The sequence below is a fragment of the Gopherus evgoodei genome, chromosome 13 (genome assembly GCF_007399415.2).
Source record: "Gopherus evgoodei ecotype Sinaloan lineage chromosome 13, rGopEvg1_v1.p, whole genome shotgun sequence".
Taxonomy (NCBI): Eukaryota; Metazoa; Chordata; order Testudines; family Testudinidae; genus Gopherus; species Gopherus evgoodei.
Window position 1 is genome coordinate 33,339,641 of NC_044334.1, and position 24,151 is coordinate 33,363,791.

Sequence of the window (24,151 nt, forward strand, 5' to 3'; positions counted from 1 at the left end):
GCAGGAAGAGTCTGTGTGTGCGCACACATCTCTCCATGTAGGTATGTGCATGTAATTCCATGTTTGTGTGTGAGTGTATGTGTGTGATTCCGTGTACATGTGATTCTGTGTTTGTCTGCATATGCGAGTCCATGTGCATGTGGTCCCATGTTTGTCTGTGTGTGCGTGTGCTTTTCCATGTAGGTGTTTGCATGTGATTCTGTGTGTATGATTCTGTATTTGTGCGTATGTGTGTGATTCCAGGTGTGTATGATTCCATGTTTGTGTGTGTGTGTGCATCTGCCTTTCCATGTAGGTGTGTGCATGTGATTCCATGTTTGTGTGTATGTGTGTGTTTCCATGTGTGTGTGATTCCGTGTTTGTATGTGTGTGATTCTGTGTTTGTGTGTGTGTGTGATTACATGTACATGTGATTCTGTGTTTGTGTGTGCATCCATGTGATTCCATGTGAGCAGCACCACCCCAGCCCCTTCACATTGCTCAGAGGCCTGGATCCCACTGGCTGCTGTGCCCTCTGCAGCTGCATCGCAGTCCCTCATACCCTGGATCAGAGCCAGGTTCTGGGGGGCGTGGGTCTGAATGGGCCAAGCACAGGGCCAGAAGCCAGGCCTTAGCAACAATGTTGGGCTAGCTGCACCAACTCTTCCCACCCACCATCTGACTGTCCAGTGCTCCCAGAGAGACGTCTGCCCAGAAAAGTCAGTGAACAGGCCTCACACCACGGCTCCGAGGGCAGTAGAGCCTCTCTCGCACCAAAAGGTGCGATGGGGAAACTGAGGCACTGATGGGGTTGAGGCAGGCCCAGCACTGGCCCCTGGGCTCCGGGCGGTGCTGGCCTGCCCACGCCGGGCACTGCGCATACACACCAGAAGGCCGACAGGTCCGAAGTCTCCACTACCAGCTCCTCCAGTGAGTCCAGCATCTTGGAGTGGAACATGATGAGGTTCATCACACGGCCCATGTCCGGGCTCTCGCGCAGCTGCATGGGGGCCTTGGCCACACTGCTGTAAGCCTTGGGGGAGGCAGAGAAGGGGGTGAGAAAGAGCCCAGCCCCAGGGCTTGGGGCAGCCACATCACCACTCCCCCACCATCAGCCCTGCAGCTCCCCCAGTCGAGCAGAGAGACTTTGTTAGCTGCCAGGACAGGGCTCTGTGCGCTTGGTGCTGCCGGCTCCGAGGTCGAGCCCTGCCAGGAGTGGCTCCACCAGCTCCCGCTCCCAGCTGTCCTTCCCATGGGCCTGTGGCTGGGCAGGGGCTGCTCCCAGGGCAGAGGAGCCCAGAGCCAGGCCATGGCCCTAGTTAGTGAACAGAAATGGAGCAGAGCTGATGTGGGTGTGGCGGGGGGTAGGGTTGCCAACTGTCTGCTCCGGGGTCGGCAACCTTTCAGCAGTGCTGTGCTGAGTCTTCATTTATTCACTCTAATTTAAGGTGTCGCGTGCCAGTCACACATTTTAACATTTTTAGAAGGTCTCTTTCTATAAGTCTATAATATACAACTAGACTGTTGTTGTATGTAACGTAAATAGAGTTTCAGAATGTTTAAGAAGCTTCATTCAAAATTAAATTAAAATGCAGAGCCCCCTGGACTGGTGGCCAGGACCTGGGCAGTGTGAGTGCCACTGAAAATCAGCTCGCGTGCCGCCTTCGGCACACGTGCCATAGGTTGCCTACCCCTGGTCTACTCGCACAAACCCAAATGCCTTTGCCCTGCCCCCCGTCCCACCCCTTCTCTGAGGCCCCGCCCCCACTCACTCCAGCCCCCTCCCTCCATCGCTTGCTCTCCCTCACCCTTCACCCTCACTCACTTTCACCGGGCTGGAGGGGGGTTGGGGTGTGGGAGTGGGTGTGGGCTCTGGGCTGGAGGGTGGGGTCGAGGGTTCAGAGTGTGGGAGGGGGCTCCAGGCTGAGCCTGGTGCAAGGGTTTGGGGTGCAGGAGGTGTCTGGGCTCTTGGAGGGAGATTGGGTGGGGGAGGGGGCTGGGGCAGGGGGTTGGGGTGCAGGAGAAGGTGTGGGGTACAGGCTCCGGCCGGGCACCACTTACCTCATGTGGGTCCTGGAAGCGGTGCTATGTCTGGCAGCAGCTCCTAGGCTCAGGGATGGCCAGGTGGCTCTGCGCACTGCCACTGCCTGCAGACACCACCCTCCCGGCTCCCATTGGCCACGGTTCCCTGTTCCCAGCCAATGGGAGCTACAGAGTTCCTGTTCAGGGCAGAGGCAGCGCGCAGAGACCCCCTGGCCCCGCCTCCACCTAGGGGATGCAGCACATGCCAGCCACTTCCAGGAGCGGCACGGAGCCAGGGTAGGTAAAGAGCCTGCCTTAGCCCCAGTGCACCACTGACCGGACTTTTAGCAGCCTAAAATCTCCCAGATTGGTTCAGTTGCCTCTGGGAGATGGAGCCTGATTCCAGGAGACTCTCAGCCAAACCGGGAGGATTGGCAACCCTAGCCGGGGGCTGGGCTGGGTGCGAGAGGTCAGGGGTTGCCGGTTGCAGCCTGTTGGGGGCTGAGCAGGGAAGGGGAGGGCTTGCTGGTGCAGGCTTGGCAGGGATCTGGCTGGGGAGGGCCTGTTGGTGCAGGCCTGGCAGTGGGTTGAGCAGGGGAGTTTTTGCTGGTGTGGGCCTGGCAGGGGGCTGGGTGGGGTGTGTGCACCCTGGCAGATGCCCAGCCCCTAATGGGGATGCAAACATCTGGCGAGGGAGTTACCTGCAGCCGGAACCAGTCCAGGCGAAGCCCTGAGACGTCGAACTTCTCCTTTTTGTCCACTGCAGGAAAGAGAAGCAGCTTTAGAGAGGGGTCAGCAGCTCCATGAGTGGGGGGCTCTCCCCTCTGTGCTAGGGTTGCCAACCCTCCAGGATTGTAGTCTCCAAGAATTAAAGATTAATCTTTAATTAAAGATTATGTAATGTGATGACATCTCCAGGAATGCATCCAATCAAAATTGGCAACTCTACTTTCTGTGTTCCTGCCCCCCAGCGGCAGGGGCAGAGACAGGGCCTTGGAGGGGGTGGTGGCGAGCCAGGTACTGGACGTGGTGGCGCTGGATCACTGGGCCATGCCTGTGCACCAGGGTACGCAGCTGCTCCGTGAGGAACAGCAGCTCGGCGATGTGACTGCAGGGGCGACAAGGGCCTGGGTCAGGCTCCTCTGAGGGAGGCAGTGCTGCACCCGGGCTCCTGCTGCCAGAGTCACTGGGGAACCAGTCCCACAACCCTCCCCCCATATCGCCGCACCTGGGGGCGGGCAGGGCTGAATCCGAATCTGACAGCTCCAGCTGGAAACAGGGTACCCAGGGCAGCCCCGTGCCCACCACAGTGCCATGGGACTCCTGCCGCCCCCCCCCACGCAGGTGTCCAGAGAAGTGCTGACCAACCCACCGGCCAAGCGTTCCCCTCTAGATTCCACGCCCAGAAGGGACCCCTCTGACCACTGAGTCTGAGCTCCTGAGTACCGCAGGCCACAGGACTTCCCCAAATACATCCTGTTCGAACTCAAGCAGACCTTTTCGAAATTGCCAGCGGTGGAGAACCACCCGCACTCCTGGGTAACCTTCTCCAGTGATTTCATTATTTCCAGCCTGAATGTGTCTAGCTCAGGGGTCAGCAACCTTTCAGTAGTGCTGTGCCGAGTCTTCATTTATTTATTCTAATTTAAGGTTTTGCATGCCAGTCAGACATTTTAACATTTTTAGAAGGTCTCTTTCTATAAGTCTATAATATATAACTAAACTATTGTTGTATGTAAAGTAAATAAGGTTTTTAAAATGATTAAAAAGCTTCATTTAAAATTAAATGAAAATGCAGAGCCCCCCCAGACTGGTGGCCAGGGCAGCGTAAATGCCACTGAAAATCAGCTCGCGGGCCGTCTTCAGCGACCAGCCGCTAGAGCACGTCAGACATTTGTCTGCTAGACTGAGGAGCCTAAATGCATCTTTTTCCATTTCCCCGGTGGCAGGTACTAGGGACTGTGATCCAGTCGCCCTTTGACCTGCTCTGTGTGAAGATAATCCACAGAGAACCTGCAGCATTTCACCAGAATATTTTCCAATGCTACAGGGAGCTGCTTTAGCTTTCCTGGCAGCAGTCTGGCCTGCAGTGCTGGGGCTGCCGACTTCCCAACCCCCAGGGCAGGATCCACAGCGTCTCCTCTTCCCCGCAGGGTTCATTTCCCATCTCCCCTCGCTTGCTCTTGGCCCACATCCTGTCAGGTCACGCCAGCCAGAGCGGGTGCCACTTGGGCCTTGCAGCAGCCGCACCCCCTTTGCACACCTGTGCTGGGGTATGGGCCACGCGCTGCTGGCTGAATTGGGCACAGGATTGTTACCAGGGCCACAAATTAATGCCATGTCACTTGGTTCAATTTCCTACCCCCAAACCAACGCCTCCCGTGCTGCGGGCCCTGAGCAGAAACCCCAACCTTCTCGTCTGCCCAGGGGGCACATGGGTCCAGTGCACCCCACTCAGCATGGGGCCCACACAGCCTCCCATGTCTTACAGTGAATAGTGTCGGTCTCCCCCCCACAAGAGCCAGACCCCCTCTAGTGCCTGTTCCCTTCAAGAACCAGACCCCCCACAAGTGTCTACTCGCCACAGAGCCAGACCCACCATGGGCCTGTCCCTCTCAAGAGTCAGAGACCCTGCTACACTGCCTCTCCTCTCCAGAGCCAGACCTGCCCAGCGCCTCCCCTTCTCCACGCCGGACCCACAATGGGCCTACCCCCCCAACACACACACGGAGCCAGCCCCCACCAATTCCCCACCCCCACCCCAGACCCAGACTCCCAGTGCCTATCCCGCACAGAGCCAGACCCACCATGGGCCTGTCCCCCTCAGGAGACAGACACCTGCCCACATTGCCTCCCCTCCCCAGAGCCAGACCTGACCAGTGCCTCCCCCTCTCCATGCCAGACCCCACAATAGGCCTAGCCCCACACATGGAGCCAGCCCCCACTAATTCTCCCACACACAGAACCAGACTCTCCCAGTGCCTGGCCCCGCCCACAGATCCAGACCCCCCCAGTGCCGGTCCCTCTCCCAAGCAGAGCCAGGCACCCTCAGGGTCCTCCAGCCCCAATAGCCAGACCCACCCAGGGACTGGCCTGCCCCTGACAGACCCACCACAGCCTGTCACACCCAGAACCAGACCCACCCAGGGTCTGGTCCACCCCGAAGATCCAGACCACCCCAAAGCCAGTCCCCACCCCCCACTCCCTGACAACCAGACTTCATCTTGGACCACCACCCCTTGCCCAGGACACCCCAGGTCCCATCCCCCCAGTCCCACCCCACCTTCTGCAAGCCTGGCCCTGCTCTGACCTGTCAGCGTAGTCCTCAGGGGTCTTGGTGACATGCTCAGCGTGACGCACCAGCCAGTTCACCTCGTCGCAGCATAAGGAGAGCGCCACGAAGACGCAGAGAGCCTGGCAGGCGGAGATCAGTGGGGTCAGCTCCAGGCAGGGCTCACAGGCACCAACGCAAACCAGACAGCAAACAGGGAAGGGGCCATCAGAGCCAAATAACCTCCCCTCACGGGCAGCCAGGGGCATGGGGTCATTCAGGGCTACCTGGGATGGGGGGAATCACTTCACAGGGGCAACAGAGAGGAAACAAACCTCACGGCATGGCCCCGCAATGCAGGCAGGCCCACACGTACCCTGGCGGGTAGATTAGGTCTGTGTCTGACCATTTCCTCCCTATGGCACTGCAGAGGGACGAGGGGGGCTCTGCCAAGAGCTAAGAACTGATTGTCCTGGTATTGCCAGACCTTGGTACAGGAAATTATGTCTGAGCTGTGGACATGTGGGCTATTAGGCTCAGAACCCAAGAGGGAGAAACCTGTCACAGGACCGGTGACAAGGGACAGCCTGGGGCTGAGCCCGTTGCCTCACTGCCCAGGGAAGATGCACCCTTGGGCCTACTCAAGACAGAGGAACCCCAGGGGACATCTCGGCCGAGGGCCTGAGGCTCAGACACTGACTGGGACTGAACAAGAGACGAGAGGGAGCACAGCGGGAGATTGGCCAGCCGTCTGGAACTGCTGGAACCGGAGGAGCGTTGCATGGTCTGACCATCGGGTGAGACCCCTTGTCCCCCCAGACCTGGGACTGCAGGGCAGAGACCGGAGCACTCCCTGTCAGTGTGACCGGCAGGATGTGGGGCAGAGGGGCACTGGACATAAAAACACATGGCACCACAGGGACCATACATGTTCACACACATGCACACGCATGCACACAGACACGCTCACTCCCCTTCCCAGTTCCAGCCCCGCCCTGCCCCCTCACCTTAGGGCCCAGCAGCCCCGGCTGGTGGCTCAGCAGCACCTCCAGCTCCCGCACTGCGTTGCGTAGGAAAGCCCGCCGGTTCCGGTGCAACTGGCCACTGTGTGGGGGGGGGCAGGTGATTGCACTGGACACTGCACTGCCCACCCCCACCTCAGTTCCATGCCCACCCCACAGCCCAGCCCAGCCCCAGGATGTCCAAGGCTGCTCACTCCATTGTGGATGCGGCTACAGCAGGGCCATGCAGGGGGGTTGGGTGGGGCAGCCGCATCGGGGAGTAATGAGGGGCAAATATCTCTCATCCCTGAAACCAGTGTGGGGCTGGGACAGCAAGGGCCATGGGTCGGGCTTGAGGAGCACTGTCAGATCTGGGAGGGAGCCCAGAGCTGGGATAGCAGGGGCTGTGGGGCAGGACTGGGGGCACTGTCAGAGCTGGGAGGGAACCCAGGGCTGGGATAGCAGGGGCCGTGGGAGGAGACTGGGGACACTGTCAGAGCTGGAAGGAAGCCCAGGGCTGGGATAGCAGGGGCTGCGGAGCGGGACTGGAGGCACTGGTAGGGCGGTGGTGGAGGAGCCCAGGGCTGGGATAGCAGGGACTACCGGGGGGGCGGGACTGGGGGCATGGGTAGGGCAGTGGGGCAGGACTGGAGCAGCACGAGGTGCTGTGTGTTAGCAGAGGTGTGTTGGACGCCTGCCCTGCCCACACTGCAATGGGCACTGACCAGTGCCAAGGGGACCTCCCCACCACAGGCACTAACCCCCATCCCCATGGATGACCCAGGACCCAGGTGTGGATGGTGCTCAAGGCCCAGGCACCCTTTACCTGTGCACCACAGTGTGCTCCTTGCACTCCTTGACATCAGCCGCCTGCTTCCCGTACCTGCAGAGGGGGCGAGAGTGAGTACTGATCACCAGGGCAGCCCCCAGCCAGCCCTGAGCCCCGGCAAAGCCCTAGCACAGCCCCCAGTGCAGCCCCCTGAAGCAGAGACCCTGGCACCGCCCCCAGCGCAGCTCAGCCCCCTCCCGTCCCCAACCCACCAGATTCCAGCACAGACTTTGCTGCATGTGACAAAGTGGGAATTTTCTGTAATATTTCTGATGCCTGTACGTGCCTCAGTTTCCCCCAGACTGTGCATTGCTACCTGTGAAGGGGACAAGGGTTAAGTTTGCACTCAGGGCTGGCTAAGAGATGAGGCAGGGAGGGAGGGTTGCCTGGCTAGCTGACCCTGAAGGTCACTAAAAGTCTGGCTGAGGCTGACCCATCTCAATGGAAAGCCCAGTCACCAGGAAAGTAACACCTCGTGCCCAGGGCCAAGTGGGAGGAGCAGGCTCCCCTGGAGAGCAGGCCTGGGCGGGGGGAGGTGGGTGACTGAGTGTTGGCTGCTGGAAGGAACCCCCAGCCCCTGGGAGCTGAGGAAGGGAGGAAGTCAGAGAGGGAGACATGAGGCCTGAGAAAGGAGCTCCCTGGGGCCCCGGCCTGGCCAGGTCAGCCTGTGCTTTCCCCTTTGGGTCGCTCTGCCGAGGACTCCAGTACTGGGCTCCAGGGGACACAGCTGGGCTGGGGGAGATGGGGAAGGGGTGGCTCTGACGAGGGGACCCAGCGGCAGAAGGAGCCTGGCTCAGGGAGCTGCTGAGCAGAGCTCCCAGGGTGGGGCAGGAGGGCTGGAGCCCCGAGCGGCAGTCTCAGGAGGCTGGGAGGCCCCATGGCTGCCCTGGAGGAAGTGAGACCACCTTGGGGTCCAGCACATTAAAGGGGTCCCTCCAAGGGCCTGTCCCAAAGCTGGGGTGTGGCACCGATCCTGGGAGCCGGGACACTGTACTAGTCACTTTGTTCACTCCCTGCCCTTCCCCTGGGTCTGGTGGGGATCCCCCTCCAACCTTCACCAGCCACCCACCCACACCAGCTGCCCACTGCCTCCCTCCCACTGCCCTGCCCTCAGCAGCTTCGCTCCGTCTCCCTGCCAGACGCCCCCCTGTCCCCACCACCTGCCTTCCACCCCCAACCTGCCTTGCCCCAGCAGCCACTCTCCATGCCCATGCCAGTCCCCATGCATGCCAGCACCTCCCACCTGCTGCCCCCCCAGCGCCCTGTTACCCTTTCAGATGGCCGAAGAACTCCTCGGTGACCCTGTGGATCTGCAGGGCGTCGTCGCGGATGAGGCTGATGTAGAGCGAGCCCTGCAGGCCCAGCTTCCACAGCTCCAGGCACTGCGGGTTCGAGCTCAGGCAGCCGTGGCACAGGAGGAAGCCAACTGCAGGGAGGGGCAGAGGGGAGGGGTCAGGGGCACAGCAGGGAGGTGAGGAACACAGGGGGTGGGGCGGGGGGCAAGGGGCACAGGGGCATGGCAGGGATGCAGAATGTGGCAGGTCAGGAGAGGAGGTGGCAAGAGCGAGGGGCACCAGGGGCGAGGTGGCAGGAGCGAGGGGCAGAGGGGCTGGGGCGATCGGAGCGAGGAGTCCTGGGGTGGGGCATGGCAGGCATACAGTAGGTATCAGGGCGCAGGGAGGAGTCAGCAGGGGTGAGAGGCACAGGGGCTGGGGCAGCAGGGGTCAGGAGGCACAGGGGGTGGGGTTGCAGGTGCATGGCAGGGCACTGGGAGGAAGCGGCAGGGATGAGGGGCACTGGGTGTGGGGCAGCAGGGGGTGAGGGACCCTGGGGTGCGGCATGTCAGGGATACAGTAGGTGGCAGGGCATGGGTGGCAGGGGTGAAGGGCATAAGGGTACAGGAGGGTAAGGGGCATAGTGAGGGGGATGTCAGGGGCACAAGGGGCACAGAGGAGCCGCCAACCCCAACTCCCCATCCTGCCCCCTCCCATCACCAGGGGGCGAGCAGGCATTGCCAGGCATCCAGAGGTCAGCAGACGCGGGTGCTGCTGGGCCAAAAGGGGCAGCGATCCCCAGCACCAAGGCCCCAGATTGGGGCTGCTAGTGTGAGGTAATGGCCAGGGCTGGGCAGGGTTCTGGGGCCGGGCTCCTGGCTGGGCTGGGCATTCTCTGGTCTCTGGTGCTTGTAACTTTCAGAGAGGTGGGACCTGCCTGATCCCCCAGGACCAGGCAGGTGACGTGATGAGTGTTAACCCTTCCCTGCCAACTGCCTGCCCACCACACTGGGAGCCTCGTACTGTGAAGGGTGCGTATGGGGATGGGTGGATGCCAGGTGGGGCATGGGCCCCCCCGAGGGCCCTTCCCACCAGGTGCAGAGTGACTTACTCAGTATCCAGCGCTCAATCACCTCCAGCGACAGGTACTCACAGGCCGTCTGTGGAGAGAGGGGCCATTCCTCAGTGTTGCTCTCCATGGCCCTTCCCAGCCACTCGCCAGTAGGAACGGACACGGGCAGAGCCGCTGTCCTGGCTCTTGACCCTCACTGCCCCCTTGGCCCTGTGAGCTGACCCAGCCCCCCAGTCCCCATGGCCAAGCACTTGGGATCACCGGGTCCTACCTGAATGGCTGCACCAAGAGGCACCCTGGCATGGCGACTGCCCTCGCTCCCCACAGAGAGGGATTGGCCATGCATGCTGGGAGTCCCTACACTGGTCCCTACACTGCTGGACAAGGGGTGGGGGTCTGTCCCAGCCCCCTGGGATCCCCTCAGCTGGGCGAGCCAGCTGCGGGCAGAGCCATCATACAGTGTCCTGCCGGCAACACCCCTTGAGCTCTGCACCCTCAGGCCCCGGAAGACTAGACTCACGACATTCAAGCTGGCCGGGCTCAGCATTGTGGCCGAGTTGCTGATCAGGCTCAGGAGCTGGTCGCTGCGCCACTGCTCGGCTGACTGGTTCCTCCGGACAAAGAGGAAATGGAGAGACAGAAGTGCCCTGGTCACGGCCTGGAAGGGGCAGGGGGCAGTTAGCAGAGGCAGCAGCAGCAATACAACAGCTACAGCTACAACTACACAACCTCCTAGAAGGAATGCTGGGTGCCAGAAATGGGCCCGTAACCATGTGTTGCTCTCAGGTGAGGATAGCACCATAGGGGGCCTGAGGCCAGGCATAAAGCATTATGTGGAGCTAGGTTTGGGGCTGGATGTCGGGCCAGACCTGCTGGGGCAGGTTCAGATCTCAGCTGCCCCTGGCTGTGAATCTGGAGCGAGCCAGGAGTTGTCCATACCACACTTCCGGTCTCACACACATTGCCCCACAAGCCTCGTCCAGCCCCTCACGTGCACTGTCAGCATAAGCACATATGCACACCAGGCCAGGCTGGCACAACTGCATGCCAGCTGTGCCTTACTGAATTCCAGGTGGGCACAAGCCTGTCCAGATCTAAAGACCCCTCCCCTAATCTTACAGGAGGAGCCACTGAACCCAGGGTTCAACCAAGTGCAGGGGACAACTCAGAAAGAACAGAGTCGGGAGTCGGGGTCTGTAACATTCTATAGCAGGGGTTCTCAAACTGGGGATCAGAGCCCCTCAGGGGGGTGTGAGGTTATTACATGTGGGGTCGTGAGCTGTCAGCCTCCGCCCCAAACTCCACTTTGCTTCCAGCATTTATAATGGTGTTAAATATATAAAAAGTGTTTTTAATTTATAAGGGGGGTGTCGCACTCAGACGCTTGCTATGTGAAAGGGATCACCAGTACAAAAGTTTGAGAACCACTGTTCTATACCTTGGGGAAGCATCCTGTAACTCCCATATTCTTCATTTTCATATAATCGTACAAAGCATGCCTTGTAAGGTATCAGGGGAAAGGTTATGATCTGCTGAAAGTCATTTCTCTATTCATATATGTGTATCATTAATGCATATGAAGTTATGAGAAGTGTGTTGTATGGTGGTCACTAAAACATGCTGTAAGTTGGGGAATCAACCAGACATTAGCTCCCCAGAAGCAACAGCAAGGAAAGTAACCAACATCAGGGCGGGGTTTCAAACAACCCATCAACAACCATTGTCCAGCAAGGGAGCTACAATTCAGTGATTCACCTGCACAAGGCCACACCAGGGGAATTGCTCAACCTTGCCTGGAGACTCAGCGGTGCCCCCCAGACATGCCTGACTTGTGGTCCCCGAGCACATGGACTGAGGGTATAAAATAGACAGGATGGACAGATAGAGTAGACAGAGGTATAAAGCAGACATACTGGGCCTTTCTCCTTCACCCACCTACGCTGCAGGCATCAAGGACTCTTTGAAGCCTCCAGCTGAAGGGACTGGCCCAGATTTCAAGGAGGAAATCTGTATACTATGGACTGCAATATCCAGTGGAGTGAGAAAAACTGCTTAAGCTAGATGTTGCCCAGTCTAATAGGGTCGAGAGTTTAGACTGTGTGCTTAAATTTATTTTTCTTTTGGTAACGAACTGACTTTTTGCCAATCACTCAATATCACTTAAAAGCTACCTTTTACAGTCAATAAATATGTTTAATTGTTTATCTTTACCAGTGAGTTTGTCTGAAGTGTGGGGAAAATCTGCTCAGGTTTTGCAAAGGCTAGTGCATATCCACTTTCCATTAATGAAGTGGTGAACCAATTAGTAAATCTGCATTGCTCATCTTGAGCAGTGCAAGATGGTATATTCCTGGGTACAGTGGGGATTTGGCTCTGGTCCCTTTTTTGGTGTGATTTGTGAGTGGCTCTGGGAGCATCCATGCAATCTAGCTGGGCATGGGGTTCCACATGCTGTTGTGCTGAGTGATAGCAGCACCTGGAGGGGTTTGCTGCTGGTCACTAACAAGGCATCGTGAGAGACAGCCCAGGCTGGAGAGAGTTAAGGGGGCAAAGCGGTCCCACGGTCCCAGGCTGCACCCCGGGGATCTCATTACAGTGGCCAGCGAGCAAGGGGAAATACACAGCTTGTTGTACTGAGCAAGATTTGCACTTCATACACTGGTGTAAAGATTTTAAATGAAGGCTTTAAGTGTGGTGGCTAAGGAGAGTCAGGAGGAGGCTACCGGTTTATTTTCTGTTTGCTTATTTTGGGCGAGGGAAGTAGGGATAGAAAAATCAGGAAAATGAGTGAAAGCAGTGAAATGATTGTGAAAGAGCTTTTGAAGCTGCAGATTGCAGAAAAGGAGAGGGAGCACCAGAGACTATTGGACCTGAAAGAACTAGAGATAAAGGAGAGTAGGAGGAGAGAGAGAGAGCAAAAACACCAAGTGAACCTGCTAGAGAAGCAGAACCAGAACCCACCAGTCCCAGCAATTCCCATCACTCCAAAAATCCACAATTGGGACCATTTATGTCCTGCATACAATGAGGCAGACAATATTGCTGAATATCTGAACACTGTTGAAAGGCTGTGTGCAGTGCATGAGATCCCTGAGGCTAAGAGAGTTCCTGCCCTGATTGCAAAATTAACTGGTAAAGCTCTAACGGTATTAAATGAAATGCCTATTGAGGATGCTTTTAGACTATTGTAAATTTTAAAACATGCTTTTGCGAAGGTTTCAGATTCCCCTGAAACATACAGCATTAAATTTAGGAATGTTGAGAGGGATACTGGTATGAGTAATGGGGAATATGAGAACAAAATGAAAGATTTGATGGGAAAGTGGCTAAGGGGCAAAGGTGTTACAAGCTTTGATGGAATGCGGGAGCTTGTTGCTCCAGAGCATTTCCTAGACACATGTAAGGCTGATGTAAAGCGGCCTCTATGGGACAAAGATGTAAAGTCTGTGGATGAGATGGCGTCTCTTGCTGATGCTTTTGAATGGACCCAGGTATCTATTGAAAACAACCCACTGAAAGAGGTGTTTAAAGCTGGTGGGAAGGGAAGATCCCATTTTATCCCTAGCAAGAGGGAGGATGGCTGGGAGGCCGAGTACCCACCTCCCCAAAACCATTCCTCTAACCCTTGTCCCAAACATCCTGTAAAAGCAGGAGAGCCCAAAAGGTGCTATCAATGTAAGTCCAACCAGCATCTGAGGAATAAACACCCTGTGCTAGGAGGAAGCAGGCAACCAACAGCTCATGTTAGTTCTGCCATCCTCAACACAGAACCCCCCCAAGCAATTGGAACCTATCATATTGGTTTTGTGAGGTTAGCCTCTGCAGAACCAGATATGGAGCATGTTAAGATTATCGAAATTAATGGCAGGGAGTACTTGGGGCAGAGGGTTACAGGGGCCCAGATCTCTCCGGTTAAGCAGAGTGTGGTTTCAAAGGCCAGTATGTTACCTGGCCAAATGGCAGAGATTGTGGGGTCCGTGAAAGCAGATTCCTTGTACCACTAGTTAAAACTCATGTGGTGTGAGAAGATTTGGAAAGTCTTTTGAGAGTGGGGGTAGTGGAACACCTCCTAGTCGACCTGCTTCTTGGTAATGATTTTTTCTGTGTACCTCAGATTAAAGTATTTACCCACAGCAAGAATGAGTTTTATGCTGGGATCCCCAAGGGAAAGGGTAAGGTCTCAGGAACTACTGAGAGAATGGGAAAGAGTCTCCTTGATTCCTCTGCAGCAGGGGAAGCCACATGCTTCCAGGTTGGGAGGGTGGTTGAGACCAACTCCTGCACTGCAGCTGGAGGCAACACCACATCAGGAAGGGATGGGGGTGTAACGCCTGCCAGGAGAGAACTATCCAGGTTGTTAGCTATCAGCAAGTTGCAGCTTGAACCAGAGATAAACCCGGCTCTAGGGAGCAGAGAGCAGTGTGTCCCAGAGGAGAGCCCAGAGAAGGGGCAGGGGATCTCAGAAACCACTGAGGTGGGTGAGGATTCCGGTGACTCTGTAACACAGGGAAGCAGGGTGCTTCCAAGAATGGGAGGGCCAGAGACTAGCTCCTTTCCAGCAGAAGGCAACATGCCCTCAGGAGCAGGGGCAGGAGAGGTGTTGTCAGTGATTAAGGAAACTGTCCAGAGTTTTGTAGCTGAACAAGGGAGGGGACCCCTTCCTAGGGAGCACAGAGAAATGTGTCTTGGGAGGGGGCCCAGAGGAGGAGACTGGAGAAGAAATAGTGGGGGTACAGGAATGTCTCCTCACTGGTCACTTGGGAGAGGATGCCCAGGACTGGATGTCTGAGTCAACATCTGTGCATCCAGACACTCAGCCTGTGACCCAGGTTCTGAGAAGGAACTGTGTACCTGACCTCCTGGAGGGGAACAGTCACACAGCTGACTTCTCAGGGACAGAGAAAGAGGTGGGGGAGGGTACCCCAATCCAGGTCCCAGTTTTTCAGGATGCTATTTCTGATATGTGTTTGAAACCTAACTGTCTCTTTAAACCAAGATGCAGCTCCAATGCCTGTGACAGCAGAGAAGTTGAGACCAGAAAAGTGCCAGGTGGCAGTTTGTGAGAGCAGAAATAACCCAACTGACAGAGAAGGGGGTATTTTCCCCCAAGCTGGTGAGAGACAGGGAACAGTTATGAGAGAGCTGTTGAGAAAAGTTGAATCTGATCAAAGAGTAAACACACCTAGCCCAGAGAGCACAGATCACAGCCCTCTAGGGGGCAAGGAAGGACTCAGAGCTGGGAGGGGAAAACACTGAGTAACCCAGAGTTTTTGCATATGTACAGTCCAGGAGTTGGGAGGTAGCCCCCCAAAGGTTCAGCCAGTGTGCAGGATCCACCTGGACCCTTATCTGGCCAGACCCTGAGACATTAAAATCCTAGAAAAGTAATTAAATTAAGAGCCCACACAGAGGGGAACGCTGAGGGAAAGAAAAACCAGTGACTGATTACACGGGAGAGAGTCAAAGGACACCCTGGGTACCGAACAAACTAACCTCATACTACACTATCTGAACAGGAGGTGTGGTATCATAAAGATACTTGTAAATACCCATCTGTGATAAAAAAAAGTTGGTATTAATGTTAAGTTTTGGGATAAGAATTTTGTTACTGACATTAAACCTTATGGCATGGGGAGCCAGCCTGGGGCTCCGGAGCCGCACGCGGCTCTTCAGAAGTTAATATGCAGCTCCTTGTATAGACACTGACTCTGGGGCTGGAGCTACAGGTGCCAACTTTCCAATGTGCCAGGGGGTGCTCACTGCTCAACCCCACAGGCCCTGCCCCCACTCCGCCCCCTCCCACCCCCTCCCCTGAGCCTGCCGTGCCCTCACTCCTCCCCACTCACTCCCAGAGCCTCCTGCATGCCAGGAAACAGCTGATGGGGAGGGAAGGGAAGGTGCTGATGGAGGGGCTGCTGGTGGGTGGGAGGCACTGGAAGCAGGGGGCTGGCTGATCAAGGGCTCCTGATGTATTATTGAGGCTTTTTGGCAATGTACATTGGTAAATTGTGGGTCCTTGTCAGGCTCACGTTGGCCACCCCTGGCTTATGGTAATGCTAGTTCTCAGTTAATACCTGTAAGCAGATTTAAAGCTTATCACAGCAAAGAAACCATAACAAATCTGGTTTGCTGTGTGTGAATGGGGAAACTGAGGCACGCCACCTCATGGCCTTGATGGCTGGATGCCAAGAGAACTATAACACAAACTGCCTTCGAGTTAGTCAGTGACCAACCCTCCTGCAGTAACCTAAGGGGGGAGGTGTGACTTTCTATACCTCCCAGGCTGCAGAAACCAAAGGGGGCACAGCAGTCCCAGAGTTCCAAGCTGCACCCCAAGGAGCTCATCACAGGGTCATAGGTTCAAAAGCAGGAATCCAGAGGAGGACACTGAGCAAAGTACCCTGGACAGCACACATTGCTCCTCAAAGGTGTCTAGAGAGCCAATAGACGCCACCCACAGGAACTCTGCCCGGATGCATGAGACAAGGGAGGAACGGAAAGAGGACCCACTGTCGCAGAGCACCCCCCCGTCTAGCACCCTCCTCCTGGTGCTGTGGACAGGCACTTTGGCCAGCACCGGGAGGAGGTTGCTGAGGAAGTCTTGTGACTTCGTGGGACTGCAGACAGGGTGTGTGTATATGAAGAGGTGTGGGGAAAAGTGCAGCCAGAACATCAGCAGGAGGTTCTGAAGGAGCCGGAAAAGGGGCTGCAACCTGGCACATTGCAGATAGGTGAGCGTCAGGGTCTCCCTCATGCTGCAAAATGGACAGGCATCAGGATGGAGGTGAGTCACGCCAGGTACACGCCTGTGCTCAAGGCTCCATGAAGGAGTAGCCAACCAATGCCCCTAGCAGGCCAAGGGACCAAGGTGAAGTACAGGCTGGACCACCGGGGTTCCTCATCCAGCCACTTGGTATCGGGGTGGGACACAAGGGTGAGGAAGTGCAATGTGTGCAGCACGAGCATGTAGAGTTGTTCCCTAGGTGCGGTTCAGCACGAATCAGCTGCAGGGTGTGCAGTCGTATCAGGTTGCGGAAAGGAAGGGGTCAGGAGGCTCATGGGGCAGGGGCCCAATGAAAAGGCCAGGGGTGAGGGCAGGACCAGCGCTAGGGGTTTGAGCGCCCTAGGGGGATGGGAATTTTGCCGCCCTGCCATGCTGGTCCGTGGCTCCGGTGGAGCTGCCCGTAGTGGTGCCTGCGGAGGGTCTGGTGCTCCGCGGCGCCGGTGGAGCTGCCGCAGTCATGCCTGCGGGACGTCCACCGAAGCCGCGCGAGCAGCCGACTGTCCACAGGCACCACTGTGGCAGCTCCACCGGAGCCGCGGACCAGCGGACCGCCCGCAGGCACGACTGCGGCAGCTCCACCGGAGCCGCCTGCTGCCTCCTCCAGCAAAACGGCGCCCATCATTTATTCTGGCGCCCAAGGTGATTGCCTAGGCTGCCTAAATGGTAGCGCTGGCCCTGGGTGAGGGGCAGGCAGGGGGCACCCTCTCACAGGACTGTGCATGCAGCCCAGACTCTGCTCTCATGCAGTGACAGCTGGGAACAGCAGATATCACTAGTGCCAGCCACCCCCTCCCCCATTCCACAGTCCCTCGCTGTGCCCAGTGATTATCACTTTGTACCAGCCATCCCCTCCCCTGGTCCACAGCCCCTTGCTGCGTCCAGTGGTTATCACTAGTGCCAGCAACCCCCTCCCCCCATGAGCATAGCCCATTCCCAGTGTCACTCACCTTGGTGTGAGACCCGAACTCCTCTGTGAGTTTCTTGAGTGGGGTGTCATACTCCAGCACCATCTGGGCCAGCCGAGCATAGCTGGGGTTGCTGCATGGGGACAGCAAGGGCAGAGATTTGGTTCATGCCCCCTCAGCAAACTGTTCCCACTGCCTGGGTCATGCACCCCTCAGCAAACTGCCCCCCAATGCCTGGGTTGTGCATACCTCCCTAAACTGCAATGCAATGCCTGGGTCATGCACCTCATGGCAAATGACCTTGCTGGCTTTGCCAGTGCACCTCACTCTTCCACATGGGCACTACCTCTGGGATTTGTACACTGCCCCCTGGAGCCCTCTGACCCACACATAACCGGCAGCAGGGATCCCGTGGCCCAGCCCAGCGCTGTGTGAACCACCCTCTCCTGCACAACCCCCCTCAGTCCCCTCCCCCCAGTTCCCTCTCACCCGCTGCCCTGGATCATCTCATGGGCACAGTTGTACATCCCAATCAGGGCTTTGCGGTCCTCGATACATGACAGCAACAGGATGACAGACGTGTAGGTCACTACCAGGTCCAGGTAGTTCTTGGTGAGGTCATAGTTCACGTGCTGTGGAGGGCAGCACAGTGGGGGGTGTCAGTGACCAGGAACAATAGCGTGTATGTGTGTGCACATGTGCAAGCGCTGCCCCCTACTGGAGGGATGAGCCCTGCTCTGAGTGTGTCTGCATGTGCATGGGGGGGCATGTGTGTGCTGCCCCCTGCTGGAGGGGATGTGCCCTGCAATGCAATGCATGCAGCACATGGAGATGGAGGGTCCTGCAGAGAGGACAGCTGCAAAGGCAGGCATGCGGTGGGGACTCCCAAGCCCAGCACCCCCTAGGCTGCTCTTTGAACACAGCCTTGCTGGCTGTTGGTATTGGACAACATTCCTGGGGGAACAGCAGCCCCCACAGGGTGGGACAGTGCTCGGTGCATTACGGGCCCACCAGAGATCGGGGCCCCAGGTGCTGCATGGACACAGTGAGAGGTCAGCCCTGCCTCTGGTAATTTACCCTCAGGATTATCCCTACTTTGCCAGGGGGCAGCTGGGGCCCAGAGAGGCTGAGAGAAGATGGCAGGTGCTGCGGGAACCATTGGTGACAGTGCCTAGCCAAGCACCTGAGGATGTAGCCAGAGGTCACACCAGGGATCTGCAGCTGTGTTGGGACTCAAAGCCAGAATCCCTGACTCCCAGACCAGTGCATCATCCCTACAATCTTCCTGCCTCTCCAGGGAAGCAGAGACACCAGCAGTCTGTCCCCACTGTGCCCCTGCCCACGCACCGCCCCTTGCAGCCCCCGTCCATGCACCTCCCCTGCAGCCTGCTGTGCCCCTCCCCATGCATTGCCCTTGCAGCCTCCTGTCCATGCACCTCCCCCGCAGCCTGCTGTGCCCCTCCCCATGCATTGCCGTTGCAGCCTCCTGTCCATGCACCACCCCCGCAGCCTGCTGTGCCCCTGCCCATGTGCTGCAGCCAGGGGACCTGCCGGGACTCACGATGTCGAAGCAGCACTGACTGGCATCGATGGTGTTCAGCAGCTTGTACACATGGTCCTGCCAAGGGAAGCTGTGTCAGTCGCACCTAAGAGCCCCCAGCTGTGATTTGTCCTCCCCCAGGCCTCATCCCCAGCAGCCCCACACCAGGTATGGCATTCTAGGACAGATGGCTGTGTCAGCAGGGGCGGAGGGCTCCGCTACACACGTACAAGCCTTGGGTACGCTAAGGAGGGCAGGTGGCTTCCTCTCACGAGATTTGGCACCTACAATAGGGTAAAGAGTCTCCCCAATGTCCCCTTCTGCTCCAGGAGCAACAGACCCTGGTGTAACTGGTGCCCAGGGTGCAGGGATGCACACTCCAGGCCTGGAATGAGCCATGGGAAGCGCTCACGTGGAAGCTAAGGCCATGGGGCCGGCCACAGCCCCAGGCAGCCTCCATGACACAGGCAGCAGGTTTAAGCAGCAGCTCCTCCATCACTCATGAACTGACTCAGATTGGTGCAAAGCAGGTCAGAGCTGGGTCCAGCATCCCCCACGTGTGCCCATGAGCACAGCACCTGGCCATCCAGCAGTCTTCAATGGATTTACCCTCCTCAGTCCCGGGTTTACAGTGGCACCATGGAGCCTGGCCCATGCTCAGAAGGGGCCCCCGGCCTGCTCTGCTTGCACTGCACCCCAAGACCCTGCCAGCCGCTGGCTCCCCCCCACCCACTACTTGCTCTTCTCGACCTGCTTGCCAGCTGGCTGAGAGCTCCCCTCCGCCCCCGGCCCCACCCGCCAGCTCCTCTCTGCCCCCTGGCCAGACCCCAGTGCACTTCCAGCTCTGGGCAGTCTCTGCTTCGCACCACCTGTGGGGCCCCAACTGTCTCCCCAGAGCTGAGCCTCCTGGGACTGGTGCAGAAGCCTGGCCAGTCTCAACCAAGTATGGGTGGATGTTGGGCGGGGGCTTGTCTGCGCCCTTCAGGCAAGTGGTTCCTGAGGGAGCCCGGCCGGGGCAGGCCCTGGCCTGGCTGTTCGCACCACTCCAAAGGGACTGGAGTGATTCCCGGGACCAGCCCTGGCTGCGCTGCCGGCTCAGCCTGGCAGACACAGTCACCTCCCAGCAGAGCCAGTGAGTGCAGCCAGGAGGCAGAGCATAGAGCCTCCATGCCCCCAGCCACTGGCCGACACCCGCTCTCCCCAGGGCCGTGATGCCCCCTGCAGGTACTCACCCGGAACTCCATCACGTCCACGAAAGACTGGTAGTAGCTATTGAGCACTTTGATGATCTCTGCCTTCTCCCTGTGCACCAGGCCCAGGTGTTGCTAAAGCAAAGGACAGACATGGGGAGTAAATTTCACCCTGACTGGCCATGGGGGGAGCCAGCTGTGTGGCTGAGAACCACAGAACCAGCTCCCAACCCCTCACCACTGGGGACAGAGATCACTGACACACACAGGGCTGGACACAGTGCCCTGGCACACTCATCCCTGGGCACCTCCAGCCTTCAAGCTGGAGTTGGGTTGAGAGCCCCCATGCCAGGGTGGTGCTGTGCGGATCCAAGCACTGCACCGTCAGGGGGTGGGGCTGTATGGATCTGAGCACTGTGCTGGCAGGGGGAAGGGGAGACCTGTCCAGATCCAAGCGCCATGCCAGCAGTGGTGGGGCTGTATGGATCCGAGCACTGTGCCAGTGGGAGGAAAGTGGACCTTTAGAGATCCAAGCACCGCTCCAGCAGGGAGGACCTGTACAGATCCAAGTACTGTGCCGGCAGGGGGGAGGGAGGACCTGTAAAGATCCAAGCACCGCACCAGCAGTGGTTGGGCTGTACGGATCTGAGCACTGTGCCAGTGGGAGTGTTGGTGTCACTCTGGCATAACCCTAGGTAACTCGGAAAGATGGTAGACCACAAGTGTCAATGAAACCCTCCTGTTGTAGGCCTCAATGAACCAATGTTCCTCCATGTTAAACACTTTGTGTAACCTAGTGTAACCTAATGTACTAATAGCTGCAGAAATGTAGTGTTAGCAGTTAGTTTTCGGTTGTAACAGCCAGTTCTCTGCTGTAATACATTGAAGCTCGGTTAAAGCCCGCTCAAGGCCGTTTTAAGATACTGTACACATGTCTCAGCAGCGGAGAGGGGGGAGGAAAGGGGAAGTCAAAAGATTGAATGAGAAAAGATACTGCAGCTGGATGGGAAAGGAGGGGGAAGTGAGAAATCAGCTAGTCAGCAAGAAAGTTTTGTAGTAAACAACTGGGATATGAAAGGAAGAAACTGCTTGTTTTAGGATTGCAGGATCTGAGATTGTTATTTCTCCCTGGCACCTTATTTGAGCTCAAATAAATTTGGTTGTTTGCTTCTCCACCCTGGTGTGTTTATTGGCGCGGCACACCAGGCGACGGACCCCTCCCCCGCTGTTGCTTGGCCTCAGGCAGTTATCTGCCGGCAACAGTTCTTGGCGCCCAACGTGGGGCTGAGGCGAAAATTAGCCTTGCCTGGATCGCTTCTGGAGGTCAACGGATCGTGGTGACGACCGATGCCCAGTGCACACCGGTGACTTCACTGGGATCCTCGGCGGAGACGCAGTGTGAGCGACCCCAGAGGGCACAACAGTGCAACGCGCTCAAATAGTGGAGAAGCAGTTGTGGGCGACGGTGTGGAACCGGTCCCGGGCGACGGTGAGGAACCGGTCCCTTGGATAAGGTAGGAAAAGTCCGGTTGTCCGGACTCTCTCTGCTAGGGCCTGGGGATGCCCAGCGTCTACCTGCGACACGGGGCAGGGGCAGAGCAAGGTGGGGAAGGCAAGGTGCTCCCCCTTAGAATGCATTCTGGAGAATTGGAAGGTGTTTGGATTGGACCCGTTATCCAAAAAATAGGTTACAAAGGTTTTGTACAGTGGACTGGCCTCAGTACAAATTAGAGGGTCAGGAAAGGTCGCCACCTGAAGGATCAGTAAATCACAGTACAATTACTCCTGTTTTGTCAGTGAACAGGTAGGTTCTGAAACTGTTTGTATGAAAAGCTCTGGTTAAAGAAAAAAAGAAGAAAAAGAGGAAAAAAACCAAACCATAGCTCCTGTTCTTCCCCCTGTCTGGCGGAGTGCAAGGATCCAAAAGCAGGTTAGGGATAGTTCAGGGACAAAGGAGGGACCTGCCTAGAAAGAGGAGACCCTATGTCCTAGTGCACTCTCTCCCTGTTGTGGCTGCAAAAAAAAAAGGGGGGGGGGGACAGTATGAGTGACTGTTATCGGAAGACACCCAGAGTACCCTGTGAAGCAAAAGCTCGTGACCAGGACTACTCTAAAGCAAGCCCGGTAACTAGTGGATCTCTAGGAGGTCCGACCCATGGTGGGCTGACTCGGCCTGGCATCGTCCGGTGAGGAAGCTACCTGGGTCTAGGAGTGTGTGTACCCATCTTCCCTCCCCCTTTCCTTTCCGTGTGGGCTACTGACAGTCTGATCATCTCACTGGATGCAATCAGAGTAAGCAGCACCATCTCTCAGAGACTAGCCGACGCTCTTTGCTGAAGGGAGGTGTAGGAGGGTTGTGGCCATCCTCGTTAGCCTCTCCTGTGTGAGTACCCTGTAGGGAAAAATCCTTAGTTTATGAGCCGCTAGCGCGGACAGGGCACCCTCCCTGTGTGTGTAAGTGGAAAATGGGTGGGGGGCAGTCTAAACATTCCATCTCACCCCCTAAGAGTACCCCAGCATATTACATGTACGTACATTATGGTTCATCAACCTGCAGGTATTTAGAGAATTGGAATATTTACATGTGTGAAAATCCATCTAAACAATGCCCACTAGAAGGTACTTCAATCTAGATAAGATCATACATCGAAGAGGAGCGTTTAATCACCAAAAAGCCCTGACACAGCGTGACCAAATTTGTCTATTGAGGAAAGGAATAGGTTAATTTAAAAATCATCTTGGCCCAGGGATGGAAGGGGGGGGTTGGTCTGCGTTCAGGGTCAGGAATCCGCACAGACTGTGCTTGGTGCAGGGAGGGGCTGCTTTCAGCCCCAGCTGGCTGTGAAAAATATATAGACAGAGGCGAACCAAAGGCAATACAAGTTACAGAACTGAGATTACATTTGCAAAGATTAACTCTCCAGTAAGATCCAACAATATACCTTTGTGACCCTGGAGTCGGTGTGGCTTGGTGACACCAAAGAAGCCACAGGCAGCCGACCTGGACTGGAATCTCTGAAAGAGACACTGCAGGAGATTCCAGGGTGTAAGAGAACAGCCCTCCCAAGAGCATTATACACAGAAGTGGCCAGTCTGGACATACGTGTGTGGGTATGAAAGGGGTTTGGGGCATTAATGTTTTCCTGAGTGATGTGGGAGTGTTCCCAACACTCTCCGTTGTTGTTTTATTATTTTATTAATGAAGCTTTAAAATTCAGTTATATGGTGTGTTTTCTTTATCTTCCCCCAACGATCCTGTAGTGTCAGCCTGATCACCTGACACGAGGGATAGATTGGTAACAGAAATTTGTTACAGTTTGGTGAGCAATTAAGAAGAGGGGAGCCCTTCAGAATTTACACCATCTATTTGTTTTACCCTTGTTATTTTATGTTTGCTTGGCTTGGTACTGTTGGTGTTGAGAACTGCATGAGTAAAAGTAAGCCTTAATAGGATAAGGAAACACTATCTGATTCTGGTTCTGTTCTGTTTAACCGGTTACTGTTGTTTTTCTGCTCTGTTCATTTGGACGTTAGGAGTGTGGGCGGAACTGAACCTCTCATTCCTAATTCCTCCGAGTGGAAGCCATGTGTGTGAGAAAGCTCTGAGGTTGAATTGAGATCCTTCTGTCCCGTCCCCTGTAGCGGTCAGTGTATAGAAGTGGGAAAGTCTGGCTTAGACTGTAATTCCCTCTGCTCTCTGTGTAATTCTCTTTTCTGTTTAAGTGTCAAACAGATGAATGAGTCTCTGGGTAAACCCTCTAAGAATAGTCCTTTAAATTATATGTTAAGTAAATGGCCTTTGCTCAATGGGTCATGTGTTTTCTTCCAGGTGACAAGCCTCATCAAGGAGGACTCGGGTAGTCTTGTGAGTAAGAATGTTTAAGGGAAGAGACCAGGAGGGGTGGGGGCTAGTTGAGAAGCCCACCCTCCTAGCTAAACTGGTAGTGGAACAAGTTGGTGCCCATGGAAGGGGCGGTTCAGCAAGAAAAGCAGGATCGGGCCCAGGCGGGCAGGCAACAGACAGAGAGATTGGAAAACAGGTTGGAAAACTTTAAGGGTGTAGTGGAAGGAAGGAGTCAGTAAGTGTAAGCATGGAGATTTCAAATACTCAGGACTTACTGGAATGGTGATTTGAGTTGATAAAAGTGGCTGTTGGGAGACAAGCAAGTGATTTAAGGGAGAGTGAGAAGTTAACTCTGTAGTTGCTGGAGGAAACAGCAGTTGAACTTTGTAAAAATGCTAAAGAAAAATGTTTTTGGTGTCTGTGAAATGTTTGTAAATAAA

General features: G+C 56.2%; 2 protein-coding genes across 2 annotated transcripts in view; one reads left to right on the forward strand and one right to left on the reverse strand.

The window, feature by feature from the left end:
• Window positions 1-20,328, reverse strand: part of LOC115661042 (nck-associated protein 1-like) — a 28,612-nt gene extending 8,284 nt beyond the window's left edge. Inside the window, exons 1-14 of the mRNA XM_030583166.1 lie at window positions 20,308-20,328; window positions 19,910-20,002; window positions 18,699-18,755; window positions 17,627-17,769; window positions 17,180-17,270; window positions 9,969-10,106; window positions 9,488-9,536; window positions 8,372-8,528; window positions 7,100-7,156; window positions 6,280-6,376; window positions 5,312-5,415; window positions 2,977-3,109; window positions 2,703-2,825; window positions 867-1,012 (exon numbers count right to left, since the gene is read on the reverse strand). Of these exons, the coding sequence (XP_030439026.1) occupies window positions 867-1,012; window positions 2,703-2,825; window positions 2,977-3,109; window positions 5,312-5,415; window positions 6,280-6,376; window positions 7,100-7,156; window positions 8,372-8,528; window positions 9,488-9,536; window positions 9,969-10,106; window positions 17,180-17,270; window positions 17,627-17,769; window positions 18,699-18,755; window positions 19,910-20,002; window positions 20,308-20,328 (1,409 nt within the window). The remainder of the gene's footprint in view (window positions 1-866; window positions 1,013-2,702; window positions 2,826-2,976; window positions 3,110-5,311; window positions 5,416-6,279; window positions 6,377-7,099; window positions 7,157-8,371; window positions 8,529-9,487; window positions 9,537-9,968; window positions 10,107-17,179; window positions 17,271-17,626; window positions 17,770-18,698; window positions 18,756-19,909; window positions 20,003-20,307) is intronic.
• Window positions 1-24,151, forward strand: part of LOC115660743 (zinc finger protein 883-like) — a 573,128-nt gene that overhangs the window by 477,631 nt on the left and 71,346 nt on the right. The gene's annotated exons all lie outside the window — the stretch shown is intronic.